This window comes from Pristis pectinata, chromosome 3, assembly GCF_009764475.1.
Source record: "Pristis pectinata isolate sPriPec2 chromosome 3, sPriPec2.1.pri, whole genome shotgun sequence".
Classification (NCBI taxonomy): domain Eukaryota; kingdom Metazoa; phylum Chordata; class Chondrichthyes; order Rhinopristiformes; family Pristidae; genus Pristis; species Pristis pectinata.
This window is the reverse complement of record NC_067407.1, coordinates 98,485,717-98,500,065: the sequence shown is the minus strand read 5'-3', so window position 1 is coordinate 98,500,065 and position 14,349 is coordinate 98,485,717. Positions and strand designations below refer to the sequence as shown.

Below are 14,349 nucleotides of genomic sequence, written 5' to 3'. Positions count from 1 at the left end.
AGGTAACTTTTAAAAGGTGCAAAGAAAGGGAGGGGGGCAGGAGTGAATTCTGAAATGGCAGATGGAGTTTAATCTGGCCAAGTGTAAAGCGTTGCACTTTGGGAGATCAAATGTGAAGGAACAGTACACTGTCAATGCCAGAACCCTTAACAATGTTGATGTACAGAGGGATCTTGGGATCCAAATCCATAGCTTCCTATAAGTGGCTGCGCAAGTTCTTAGGCTGGTCAGGAAGGCGTATGGCATGCTTTCCTTTCTTAGTCGAGGCACAGAGTTCAAGAGTCAGGAAGTTACGTTGCAGCTTTACAAAACTCCGCTTAGACTGCATCTGGAGCATTGCATTCAATTCTGGTTGCCCCATTATAGGAAGGATGTTGTGGGTTTGGAGAGGGTACAAAAAAGGTTTACCAGGATGCTGCCTGGATTAGAGTGCATGTGCTACAAGGAGAGATTGGACAAAGTTGGGTTGTTTTCTCTCGAGTGGCGGAAGCTGCATGGAGACCTGATAGATTATGAGGCAAAGATGGAGTAGACAGCCAATATCTTTTTCCCCAGGGTTGAAATGTCTAATACTAGAGGGCATATGTGTAAGATGAGAGGGGGTAAGTTCAAAGGAGATGTGCAGGGTAAGTGTTTTCTTTTTTTAAACACAGAGTGGTGGGTGGCTGGAATGCACTGCCAGGGGTGGTAACGGAGGCAAATACCACAGAGGTGTTTAAGAGGCTCCAAGATAGGCACATGAATGTGCAGAGAATGGAGGGATATGAATATTGTGCAGGCAGAAGGGATTAGTTTAGTTAGGTGTCTAATTACTAGTTTAATTAGTTTGACGCAACATTGTGGGCCGAAGAGCCTGTTCCTGTGCTGTACTGTTCTACAATCACACAGTGACTAGTGAATAAAGTATATTAAATTTAAAGAAAAGCAAGGAAATTACTGCTTCATCTGGAAAAAGCATTTAGTCTTAGAAAATCTTAGGCAGTTGGGGGAAGGTGGTGATAATAAAAGAGCAAATATCATATCACATCTTTTGCTGCAGAGGAAGGCATTGTGGAAAAAGGAAGGGGTGTTGCTGGAGAACAGTTCCTTCAGAACACCGACGGGGAGCGATGGGAGTTGCTTGGTGGTAACATTTCACTGTAAGTGCCAGAAATGGAAGAAGATGATCAAATATACATGGAAGCTAGTGGAGAAAGGCGAATACAAGGGAAACTATCATGACCTTGCGACAGAGTGGAAGAAACAACAGGAATCAGGAAAATGGAAAAGGCGGTCAAAGGCCCCCATCGAATATCATGCAGCAAGGGAATCCTAAGCTTAAGATAAATATGCAACTCGAGCCCCAATAAAATTCTCAAAGTGTAGGAAGTAAAATCTTATTTGGGTTGATCTGTCCCAATGATACGCATTGGAATTTTTGTTTATGGGATGTGGACATCGCCAGTGATACTTTCTTTCCTATTAAGAGCCAACCACATTAGTGTGTCTGAAATCACACTGGCTGGACCAAGCAAGGAAAGCAAAATTTTCTTCCGAGAAGTAGTTTTGTGAATAAGATGGAGTTTGTAAACACCATTTTTAGAGCCATTCCTTCATTCATCAAAAACTCCTAATCAGAACATTGATTGGTTTGATGTAGCTACAGAAAATAATTATCTATTTAAACTTTATGCACAGTATCCAAGACTTCAAAGCAGATGTATGCAGCTCATCAATGAGAAATGCAGACATATGCTATCTTATATCTTTGGGTTGAACCTAATCACAATTGTATATGGGTTGACACCTCCCATTTTAACCCTAAGACATTGCAAAAGAATATGGATCAGTTGGAGCAGCAGTTGGACTCACTGAGGAGCAGACAGGAGGCAGAGAGCGTTACAGATAGGAGTTTCAGGGAGGTGGTCACACCAACGGATGGTCACACAGATAGATGGTTGACTGTCAGAAGAGACAGGCAGATAATACAGGATTCTCCTGTGATTGTTCCCCTCTCATGCAAGTATACCATTTTGGCTACTGGATACTGTTGGGATTGGGGGGTGGAGGGGGGAGTGGTGGAGGGGGGAGGGAGGGAGGGAGAAAGGAAAATAGGAGAAAGTGACAGCAGCAGCCAGTAGTACCACTTACTGACTTTTACAGCAGGGTAGGTCAAGGAATAGGCGAGCAACAGTGATAGGGGACTCTTTAGTCAGGGGGCACAGACAGGCATTTCTATGGCTGTGAGGGAGACTTAAACAGAAGACATTCTGAAAAAGGGAAGGTGAGCAGCCTGAGATTGCGGTCCATATTAGTCCTACAGAGACACTTAGTAATAACAACATAGGCAGGAAGAGAGATGAGATGCTGCACAAAAAATTCAGGGAGTTAGGCAGCAAGTTACAAAGCAGGACTTCTAGTGCTGTAATCTCAGAATTACTCCCTGTGCCATGTGCTAGTGAGGCAAGAGATAGGAAGATAGTACAGATAAATGCATGGCTTAGGAGCTTGTTCAGGAGTGAGGGCTTCAAGTACATGGATCATTGAGCTTCCTGCCAGGGGAGGTGGGACCTGTACAAGGAGGACAGGTTGCACTGAACTTCACAGGAAGATTTGCTAGTGCTACTTATAAGGGTTATAATTAGTGTGGAGGGATTGACGGGAAGGTGGAGATTAGGTCAAGTAAGGCTGAAAGGAAGGACAGGCAAGGCCAGGTTAATGAACACGGTGGGCTGATAGGCTGAAGTGTATTTACTTCAATGCAAGGAGTATTATGGGTAAGGCAGGTCAACTAAAAGGCCTGAATTAGTACATGGAACTATGATACTGTAGCCATTGCAGGGACTTGTTTGAGAGAAGGGCAGGACTGGCAGCTCAAGGTTCTAGGATTCAGATGTTGCAGATGCAATAGAGAGGGATGTAAAAAGGGGTGGGGGAATTGCACCACTGATCAGGGAGAATATCACAGCGGCACCTAGGGAGGATATTCTGGAGGGCTCATCCACTGAGGCAATATGAGTAGAGCTCACGAATAAGAAAAGGTGCCCTCACCATGATGGGGCTATACTATAGGTCTCCCAATAGCCAGCAGGAGATGGAGGAACAGATTAGTAGGTAGATTATGGAAAAATGTTAAAGCAACAGGGTAGTTGCAGTGCGCAAACTTGATTTCCCCGATATTGACTCAGATTCATCAGAAGCTTACATGGGGCAGAATTTGTTAGATGCATTCAGGAGGGTTTCTTGACACAAAGTAGATAATCCAACCAGAAAAGGGGCCATACCAGACTTCGTGTTAGGAAATGAACCTGGCCAGATGATTGGAGTTCCCGTGCAAGAGCATTTTGGGAACAGCGATCATAACTCCATAAATTTTTTAGATAGTTATGGTGTACGAGGTCGAATAAGTACTTCGCATTGCTATTCACCAAGGGGAAGGACATGGAGGATATGAGATCAGGCATATCATGCATAAAGTTTAAATAGATCAGGGAGGGATATGCTGATAGTCTCGGGCATGTTGCTATCAAGGACGTGGTGGTGTTGGGGCTCTTGAAGAACATTAAGGTGGATGTGTTTCCAGGGCATGATGGAATCTATCCCGGGTTACTAAAAAAAGCAAGAGAGGTGATTTCTGGGACCTTGACAGAGATCTTTGTATCCTCTTTAGCTACAGGCGAGGTTCCAGAAGACTGGACAATAGCCAATGTTTCTTTGTTTAAGGGCAAAAGAGACAAACCAGGAAATTATAGATCAGTGAGTCTGACATCAATAGGGAAATTATTGGAGAAGTTTCTTATGGATAGGATCTACTTGCATCTGGAAAAGCATAGACTTATTCAGAATAGTCAGCATGGATTTGTGCAGAGGAAGGGCACGTCTTATAAACGATTAAGTGTTCTGAAGAGGTGACGAAGATGATTGATGAGGATAGATCAGTGGATGCTGCATACATGGACTTCAGTAAAGCTTTTAACAAGGTCCCACATGGTCGGCTGATCCAGAAAATTAAGGCACATGATATCCATGGAGACTTGGTAGATTGGATTCAAAATTGGCTTGGCCATAGAAGACAATGGGTAGTGGTATTATTCTGACTAGAGATCTCTGACCAGCGGTGTTCCACAAGGATCTGTGCTGGGACCTCTGTTGTTTCTGATGTATGTAAATGATTTGGACAAAAATGTAGGTGTGCTAATTAGTAAGTTTTCAGACAATACAAAAATTGGCTGAGTTATGGATAGTGAGGAAGGTTGTCAAAAGATTCAACAGGATATAGACAGTTGGAAATGTGGGCAGAGAAATGGCAGATAGAGTCGAATCTAGACAAGTGTGAAGTGTTGCACTTTGGAAGATCAAATGTAAGAAGTATACAGTAAATGGCAGGACCCATGGCAGCATTGATGTACAGAGGGATCTTGGGGTCCACGTTCATACTCCCTGAAAGTGGCAACACAAGTAGATAGGGTGGTAAAGGTGTATGGCGTACTTGCCCTCATAGATCGGGGTGTTGAATATAAATGACTTCCTGACATTTTGTAGCTGTGCAAAACTTTGGTTAGGCCACATTTGGAGCATTGTGTGCAATTCTGGTCACCATATTGCAGGAAGGATGTGGAGGCTTTATGGAGGGTGCAGAACAGGTTCACTGAGATGTTGCCTGGATTAGAGAGTATTAGCTATAAAAGGATAAGTTGGACATTTTGAACTGTTCTCTCTAGAACGGAAACTTTGGGTGGTGGGGGGGGAGGCGGTGGCAACAACCTAATAGGAGTATTTAAAAATCATGATAGGCATAGAGTAGATAAGAGGCTTTTTTTCCCCCAGGGCAGAAATGTCAAATACTAGGGGACAGAGGTATAAAGGTGAGAGGGGGAAAGTTTAAAGGAGATTTATGAGACAAGTGATACATACATACACACACACAGTGATAGATGCCTAGAATGTGCTGCCAGGGAACGTGGTGGAAGCAGATATGATAGGAACATTTAAGCAGCAGTTAGACAGACACGTGAACATATGACCAGAAGCAGGCAGATGGGATCAATTTGGATTATCATCACGGTCGGCAGACACATCTCGGACTGAAAGGCCTGTTCCTGTGTTCTACTGTTCTATGTTCTGATATAATCATTGCCTGTCTGCTTGTAAATTTCACTTTGTTAAAGAATCCTACAAATCATGCTCATACAATCACTTCAACACAGCAATCCTTTCTCTCTCATGGGATGCAAGCATCATTAACAAGGCAAGCATTTAATTCCCATTCCTAATTCCCCTTGAAGACAAGGTGCGCCATCCAGTTTTGTGGCTTGCTCAGTGATTTCAAAGGGCTGTTAAGTATCAACCAGGTTGCTAGAGGACTGGTTTCAAATACAGTAAGGAGGGAGATTTCTTTACCAAAGAACAAGAAGTTTTTTTTAAACTGACAATCTGATGGATTATTTGTCACCATTGCTGGTAATAGTTTTTTTTAAATTCCATAGGAGTCATGTCTCTGGAGCTTGATCCAGATTCTAATGTTATTAGTCCAATACACAAACTACAAGATCCCATCATGCATGAATAATTGCAAATAGCCATTTGCACTACATTGTTTGAATTAATCTTGGAACAAAACTATTGGAAGTTCCATTAAACCAAGACCAATAAAGAATAGATATTGCAATACCTGCGTGATATTGGTGCAGATGCCAACTAAATACCAACATCTAACAAGCAATAAAAAAGCCAGTAAAATGAGTGTCCTGTTTTGCTCATTTAGGGACTTGGAATTCAAATTATATAGTACTCTGGAAGTTGGACGTTTCCCTCCTTATCTCCACTCAGTCTTGTACTTTTTCCAGATCTTAATTACTTTGATACCAAACCCATCAAAGTGAGCTCTATTCCACATAGACTCGCTACATACAAACCATACAATACAAATCATGATGTTTCACAATCCAGGTTGCTACCTACGTGTACTTTATTAGACAGAATTTCTGTGGAACTGATATATTTTAAAAAATAATTTGTTTTACAGAGAAGATACCAGATCCAATTATAATCCCTTTGCCTTTTGGACAGGATTCTTAAAAAGTAGAATAAGGTACTTTTGAGAGAACAGCTATATTCTCCAAGACAAAAACACGGCATAGAATGTAGCCTAATTTCATAAAGTTAGAACTTATAAAGAATAAATCTTGCAAATGCATTTCTGAAGTATTTAAATATGATGTAAACAATTTGAATATGTTGTATGCAAATCCCAACTATTAATCCCCTTCAAAATATTAGGCACTTCTTGAGAACAGAAGATTACAAGAGTTTTATTGCTGCTTTCTTTAATATCTACTGGTATCACTTGTGGAAAAAGTGAATGAATATAAATAGAGGCAAACCCAAAACGAGGCCTAGTTCTTCAAATCCCAAAAGGCTGCATTCAATATCAACCATTAATAGGATGACTCAGCTGAAGCCAAAAGAAAGTCAGTACAACAGCAAGTGACTGCTTTTAACATTACAACCATCCAGCTTTGGTTGGTCAGAAAAATATTACTGCTGCTAGTCATGATGTCAGTCACCATCAGCAAAGAATTCACAATATAAAAAGTCTGTTAAACACAAACTCTCTTTATTCATTTAAACAACATCTGTAACATATTGGATATTTCAAACAGAATACTGTAGCAGGCACAGGCACAAGCTAAATCAATGCACAGGGTTACAGAAATACACTATGAACAACTTAAAATATACTCATTGATAAAGATGGAATATGTCTGATTCCTGAGGCACAAACCACAAACAGCATGGAAGCACAGCACTTGATCTAATCAGTCCATGTTGGCACTTATTTTCTACAAATGCATTGTTCAAACCACATTATTAACCTTTCTTCCCCTCCATCTCCCCCACCAACCCCCCCACCACCCCTACCATTTCCCATCATCTGAATTTTCAGTCTTGGAAGATTGGTAGTTTCTTCCTTAACCAATTAAACTGGAGATAAATGCCAGAGTGTCACAGCACTCTAAAAAACGTTTCTCCTGCCATCTATTCCAGATTATTGTATTAAATATTTCCATGACATTGCTCCAAAATCTACTTTATTTGAACATACAATTTTTTTTAAAGAATAGGGCAGAATTTGAACAACACTGATCACTTTTGGAACGCTACATATTAAAGCTCGCAGCACCAAAGGAAATGGCTATTAATCTGTTCAACAGATACAAAAGAAAAATGAAGACCTGACTTGGAAAAACAGGAGTTTCCAATTCATCGCTTAAATCTACACACTAATACAAGTAAGAATCATGTCAATTAACTCTTTGCAAGAGCTAAAAATTTGAGATAGTCAATAATAACTGTAACTAAAGTTCACGGGCACAGTAAGACAATACAGCAAGTAAAACTTTTGCATAGTTTAAAAAAAACTTTGGGTAAAATCTTCTCAAAGAATAGACAGAATCATTCCCAATATAAGTGAATACATTTCGGTCTTACAATCATTGTCAGTTATTTCTGCAAAGAATCTTTCCTCAAAAAGTAACTGGAGTTTTTAATTTTCAATTCACATTATACAAGGAAGTCTTCCATGCATATGTTTAAATCATAAGGATAAACAAATAATAATTAAATACTGGGAACTTTCTGCTAATTAAGACAATATCCTACAAGTATACAAAGATTTTCACTGTGATCTTTGGGATACTCAAAGTTAATCATGGGCACATACCAATTACATTTATTCCCTACAGCCACTTAAATTTTCATATTGCTTTCAAAATACAAAAGTATTGTTTTCAACGTCAGGGAATATTTAGGAATGAAATGTACAGGCAAAGGATATTTCAGGCTGTCAAAGTATGTTTGTTTATAAAGATCATTCCAAAATCAATCGCACTCTAAATCAACAAGCCTATAAAAGCCATTATACACACAAAATAAAAATGTGATACCCGTAAGACAGTTTCATTTTAAAGGACCGATTAACCTAGCATAAATCCTCATGTTTTAAATAATACTCAAAGTGAAAATCAAAGCAGGTTCATGCTAAAATATTCCCACTTTCCCACAAGACAATTTAAATTACTGCGATTAAAAAGGAACACACATTTTACGTGAAACGTTTACATTTTACGGTAACAATTGTTTAAACATTAAGTTATTGAACACAATTTCAACCAAACCTTAAATGTTAACACAATGCGTTAGGTTTCAAAAAAACCTAGACAATTCTCAATCAGCCTAACTTATTAGGCCACAAAAGCTCCAAGCCATAGATACACTAAATTTATTTTAATCATACTGTATCAAACTTAAAATAAACATTCAATAACTACAACTTGCAAATCTCCAATATAGACAGTCGATAAGGGTAGGAAGAAGCAATTTAAATACAAAATACCTTGAATGACCTGAGTACTTTTAAGATAATATCGAGGCCTGCAAGAAGGCTAAACAAGCACAGGCCTTGACCAATGGCTATGTACCTCTGCAGATTATTATTTTCCACACACATATATACAGGCCCGTGCAGCAACAGGGGATGATTTTACTACTTACTTGCATTTAACACGTCCAACAGCTCTGCGCAGTTTTCGCACATCTTTTACTAATTTAACCATTTATTTGCGCTGTGGCCTCTTATTAAGTTCAATTGTTTGTTGTGCGACCGTTCGTTGTTTTGAAAGGGCGCTGAGGGAGGGGGAAGGGAGGGTAAGAGGGGAAAAAAATCTAAATGCAAATTAACCGATCAGCACCAGAACGGCTACCTCGAGCCTCCGCGCCATTTTGATTTGGCGAATCGGTCGGGCCGGCTTCGGCTGTTTCCGTCCGCGTTCGGCTCCTTCTCCTCCTCCGCGCCCCGCACGCCGCCCGCGAGACAGCCAGGTGGCGCGCGCGGCCGCGTGCTGTTACTACATCAACCTGCGTTACCACGGCGACGGACGCCTCGCCCCGGCCGTGTTTGACAATGGGCTGGTCGAGAGAGCGTGTCCGATGAGGAGGGGAGAGGAAGGGAGAGGAGGGGAGGGGTTGCAATCCGATTAAAGCACTCGGCGTGTTGTTAGTTGTGTCGTCCCACTGATCAGGCTGAAGGTTTCAGTGAGGCAGTGGATCTGTGCGGGGCGAGGGAAGAGACCGTGAAGCTTGCTTCTTCCCCTCTGACTGTCGGCGGTTCTTGGTTTTCCTCTTCGCTTCCAGCAGCACTTGAAATTGATGGCCTATTTTCTTGGACAGATCTACCAGATTTCAAATATTTTACTTTTAGGAGGCAGAAGTTGACGAGATTTCTTTTTTAAAAAAAAATTAAGTAGGACTTGCAACATTGCTAGTTGTCCGTCGTCAAAAATTCGGAATGCATGAAAATTCCATGGGTGATGTGACATTTTACAGCGACTTTTCCCCCCAGTCATTGGATGGGTTTTAATTAATGATATTTTCGATTTTCGTGTAGAAGTTGTCACTGAAAAAAAATAAAATTCCACGCCTATGCCTGTTTCTGTTCCGCACCAGTGCATGGATAATAGCAACCCACAAGCAGTATCATTTAATTCTTGTGGTATGAAGCATGTTACTGAAGGTCACCTGATACTTAACGAAGGGGAACATCATTTGGCCCACTTTAATTCAGCCTTCTAGAAACAACACGTTCTCTCTCCCCATTCTTTATCTAATTGTTTTTAAGTAAATATGGTTTTGCCTTCATTACATTGAGCAGTCCATTCCAGATGCTACTTCGTGCGAAGACGAGCTTCTAACAATGCTAAATTTAATCAATCGATCCTAAATCTAATTCAATTTATAGTAGTAAGGTGAATTTTAAGTTTCTCAATGCATCAATTATTTTGTGTACTTCAAGGTCACGGTTAGTACATTTACATTCCAAACTGAAAATATAAACTTCTACGTCTTTCCTCGTTATTTAGATAGTTGATATTAGGTCATCAGCTCTTCCCTGCTTCTGGTGCTTATAATCCAACATGTTTATATATTGTTGTTGGATAATCTTATCGCAGGTTCCGTGACTTATTGCTTTAGCTCTATCGTCCAATGTTTCTATTTGTCTTATTAATTGCTGCACCTTTTTGATTAGACATATTAAATATCTTCTGCTAAGATTCCCCAGTTTCTTCCAATTACCGTATTATTCCATTTTTTTTGCCTGGAGTACTTCCACAAATAGAGTGCAATACAGGGAGGAGTTTCTAACAAACACAATGATGCGATTTAAATTTTGTTTACTGTTTTTTTTAAAAAAAAGTTGGGGTTTTTTGCGTCCTTACGAGAGGACATGCGTTTTTTTCTTGATTAGAATTCCATTTAGTTGCCTTGGTATCATATAAAAACAACTATCTGCAGATGTTGGAAATTCAAAATGAAAATAGAAATTGCTGGAAATACTCAGGTCAGGCAGCATCTGTGGAGAGAAAATGTTTTAAATTACCATTCATCAGAACTTGACGTTTTGCATAGGTTGACTATGAAGTGCAGTACTTAATTTTCAGTCCTTCACAATTACTGAGACCAATAAATGGAAGTCATGAATAACTTCACAAATGTTAATGCTTAATTTACCATTATGGAGCAATTTGTCATATTTTGAATGCTGGATTTAGTCTCAGTTTGGAGGAAGCCACAAGTAATCACTTTTGAAATTCCACAACATAACTGCCAGAAGATAATTCAAAATTACGAACAAGAGCTTAGCAAGAGGAAAGGTTGAAGTGGATGAGCAACAATGTTTCTTTATAAGTATTTAGTATCACAAGCACCATTGACTAATATATTACAAAAAAAAATCATGGAAACAATTTCAGATCGTTTGGGCAGATATTTCTTCTAAGAATATTTTAGATAAAGAGCTTGTCCTTTGTAATATACAATCCCCTACCATGAATGCAAAATACACAGAAGTCAGGATACGTACATGTTATTTATTATAATTTAGAAATTCAACTTTAGTTGGCATTAATATAATGAAACATACATTTAACTGATTTTTGCATGCATCCAAGTAACTTCTTAAATTTAACAGAACCTACGTTTTTGTTTTAGATAGCAGTGTCATCAACTTGAAATTAATTCAGTATTAAAAGTAGTCAAAGCTTGCATTAGCAGTTTTTTGAATTTAAAATACCCAAGCAATTCTTAAAATGACCACTGAAGCCTAAGGGCACATAATTAACAGGGCCAGGAATGCCTCTCATTAATATAGTGGTCACTGCTGGCACTCATTGGTCCATTTCCTATTCAGTTGTTTCTAAAATTCAAGAGTGCATCACTTTGAACTTAAGTTAAACAACAGATCAATCAATTTTTATTCATCCATTCAGCCATAATAGAAACTAACCTAACCTGGAGAAGTGGATCTCCTTCCAGGATAGATGTTTCTTCCAAAATAATATATGTTATATAAAGAAAATTTAAAAAAGCTTTCCCTTTGTATTGAAGTAAACAAAATTCACAGGTAAGATACAGATATCTGTAGCCTACAAGCTAGAAATTTAACTTTAGCAGGTGCTCACAAAAAGGAAACCCATACATTTTATCCTGAATCCCAACCAGCTAGTGGAAAAATAACTCACCCATCTTGTCTTCCACATTTTCTCTATGAAACAGATTAATTGAAGGCTATGTTTGGTAGTTGGACCATGGTCCTGGATACAGATCACTCTTATCAGCACAATAATATGTGGGATAAAAGTGATGTAATGCTCTCCCCTGTATTAAAACAGAGTAAGGAGCAAGATGCTCCACTTGGGAAGGATGGGTGGGTGGAAGGGGGAAGATCTGTGATTCGAACTAGTTCCACCATTCTTTCCTACTCCTAGATCATGATGGAATGAATACTTACATGGTGTATAACATCTTACTACATTAAATCTTAAGTGGTTACGTGTTACTGGATAGAATTAGGAGGCAATACGGCATAGGAACAGATGTACACAGACTCACTGATTTGTTCTATTAACTCAAAACATTCAGGAAAGCAATGAACAATAATCACTACTTATATACTACATTAATGTACATCTTCTGCAGCTTTCAAATAAAAAATTAAATGATACCGTGTAACCAGCAAAAATTCAGTCACAGCCAAACATGAATCTAAAACTCACTGCAGATGCTGGAAACCTAAAATATTAACAGAAAATAATAGAAACACTCAAGCAGGTGAGGCAGCATCCGTGGAAAGAGAAACAGAATTAACATTTCAAGTTAATTGTTTCTCTTTCCAGAGATAGAGTGCTACCAGCATTGTGTGTTTTTATCATTGCCAAACATGGTTCATCTTTGACACAACCTTTGATTCCTAACAAGTATTTGCAAAAAAGAAACACCAGCAAGGTGTAGTCTTACATAAAACTTTGCAGGCCACTCAAGCCTGCTGCCCCATTTAATGTAATTTCTGATTCATATCTGACACAATTGTAACCACAATTCTGCATGGTAACTTTTCACTACTTCACCAAAAATCTACCCATCTCTGCCTTAAATGCCAGACACTGCTTCCACCGTCCTTGTAGGAACAGTTGCAAAGTTTCAAAACATTCAGGGAAAAAAAATTGCCTCATCCATCTTAAATAGGCATTTTTTGAAACATTTCCAGTTTATCCCACAAAGGATTATCTTCATATCCACCATATCAGGACTTCATGATCTTGAGAGTTTCAATCATCCCCTCTTCAGCCGAGTATGACCAACATTTCCGTGCAAGATAATCCACTCAGTTGCAAGTAATAGTTTCATAAACCTCTAAACTGCTTCTGTTGGATGAACATTATTCTTTAACAAGACCAATATTGTACACAGTACCCCAGATGCAGTCATACTAATGCCCTATATAATTGAAGCACAACTTCCTTATTTTGTGTTCTATTCAACTCTCAATAACATCAGCTTTCCTTAATACTAACCTTTTGAAGATTCCTTTACAATCTTTCAGTTTATGCTTTTAAAATATTTCCTGCCAAAATGGACAATTGCATTTTCCCACAACGTACTCCACTTTTGACTACCTTATCCAAATTCCTTCATAGCCAATCTCTTCATAACTTTTCTACCCACCTTTGCATCATCGGCAAATTTAGCAACATACCTTCAATGTCTTCAAGTCATTCATACACATTATAAAAAGGCTAAGGCCCCAGAACTAATCCTAATGGCATACCACTCATTCCATCTTCCTAACATAGAAAAAGACCCATTGTGCCAAATTTATTCCCTGGAAGTTATCCAATCCACACCAAAAGTGTTATCCTCCAGACCATAAGCTTTTATTTTCTACTCTAATCATTGATGCCAAACCCTATCAAATGCTTTCTGGAAAGTTTAATACATCCACTGGTTCTTTTTTATCCACAGCAAACATTGCCGTTTCAAAAAGAAAACTTCAATAAATTGGTCAAACATCATTTTTCTTCCACAAAATCATTTAACTTCCCTCAATTATCTTGATTTTTGTTTAATTGCCCAGCTATAACATTTTTAGTAATGAAAACAGAAAATGTTGTAAATATTCAGGCAGCATCTGTGGAAAGGGAAAGAGTTAATTTTTCAGGTTGAAGATCCCTTGTCAGAGCTGGGAGAGAAAAATAAATTATTTTAAATTGGAAATCAATAAAGGTGGGGCAGGGAAATGAATAGGACAAGAGATTACCCAAGAACAAGTGAGGCCAGGGTTGCTGAGTGGGAAAAGATGATGATTGATCAGATAATGAGGGAAGTTAATGAGGAAGTGATAACACAAATAATGGAACAGAAAATGTTTCAAGATTCAGGGCTGTTGGATTGTCCATGAGGTCAGGTGTACTCATGGAGAGAGAAAAAACAGCCAATATCACAGATAGATGACTTACAGTAGAAATGGCCAGTTCCAATACAAATATAAAGAGCGAGTTACCTGAAGTCGTAGAATTCCATATGGAGTCCAGAAGGCTGCAACATGACAAGATGCAGCAGATCTTCAAGCTTGTATTGGGAATGCATTGTAGTCTCAGTGCAGGAAACAGTATTAGTAGTTTCTAGTGTTTTCCAACAGAAATTTCCTCTTTTCCAAATTTCCCTCACTGTCCCCCAACCCCATTTTGAACAAAGGAGTTACATTTGCAATTTCCATATCAAAATGGAACCTTCCCCAAATCTGGAGCATCTTGGAAAATTAAAAAACAAATCTCTGTTCTGTAGCTCCAACAATTTGTTTCTCTCCCCCATCCTGATGTTTGCAATCTCCCCCCCACCCCCTCCCCAAGTTCTCAGCAGCAAACTTAAACAGGTAGTGAAGCAAACGGCAATAAAACCCTGCGGTTTATTTCTAGAGGAACAGAACCAAAATGCAAAGTCATATTAAACCTGTATAAAAACCTCATAAGACCATTT

General features: G+C 39.0%; 1 protein-coding gene across 6 annotated transcripts in view; it reads right to left on the bottom strand.

Annotated features, from left to right (window-relative positions):
* The window catches only part of usp34 (ubiquitin specific peptidase 34), a 186,246-nt gene extending 177,505 nt beyond the window's left edge, over positions 1-8,741 (bottom strand). For all 6 annotated transcript variants that reach the window (XM_052011351.1, XM_052011354.1, XM_052011353.1 and 3 more), the window contains exon 1: positions 8,533-8,741. In XM_052011351.1, coding sequence (XP_051867311.1) covers positions 8,533-8,575 — 43 coding nt within the window. In that variant the 5' untranslated portion in view covers positions 8,576-8,741. The remainder of the gene's footprint in view (positions 1-8,532) is intronic.
* Between the last annotated feature and the right edge of the window lie 5,608 nt (positions 8,742-14,349).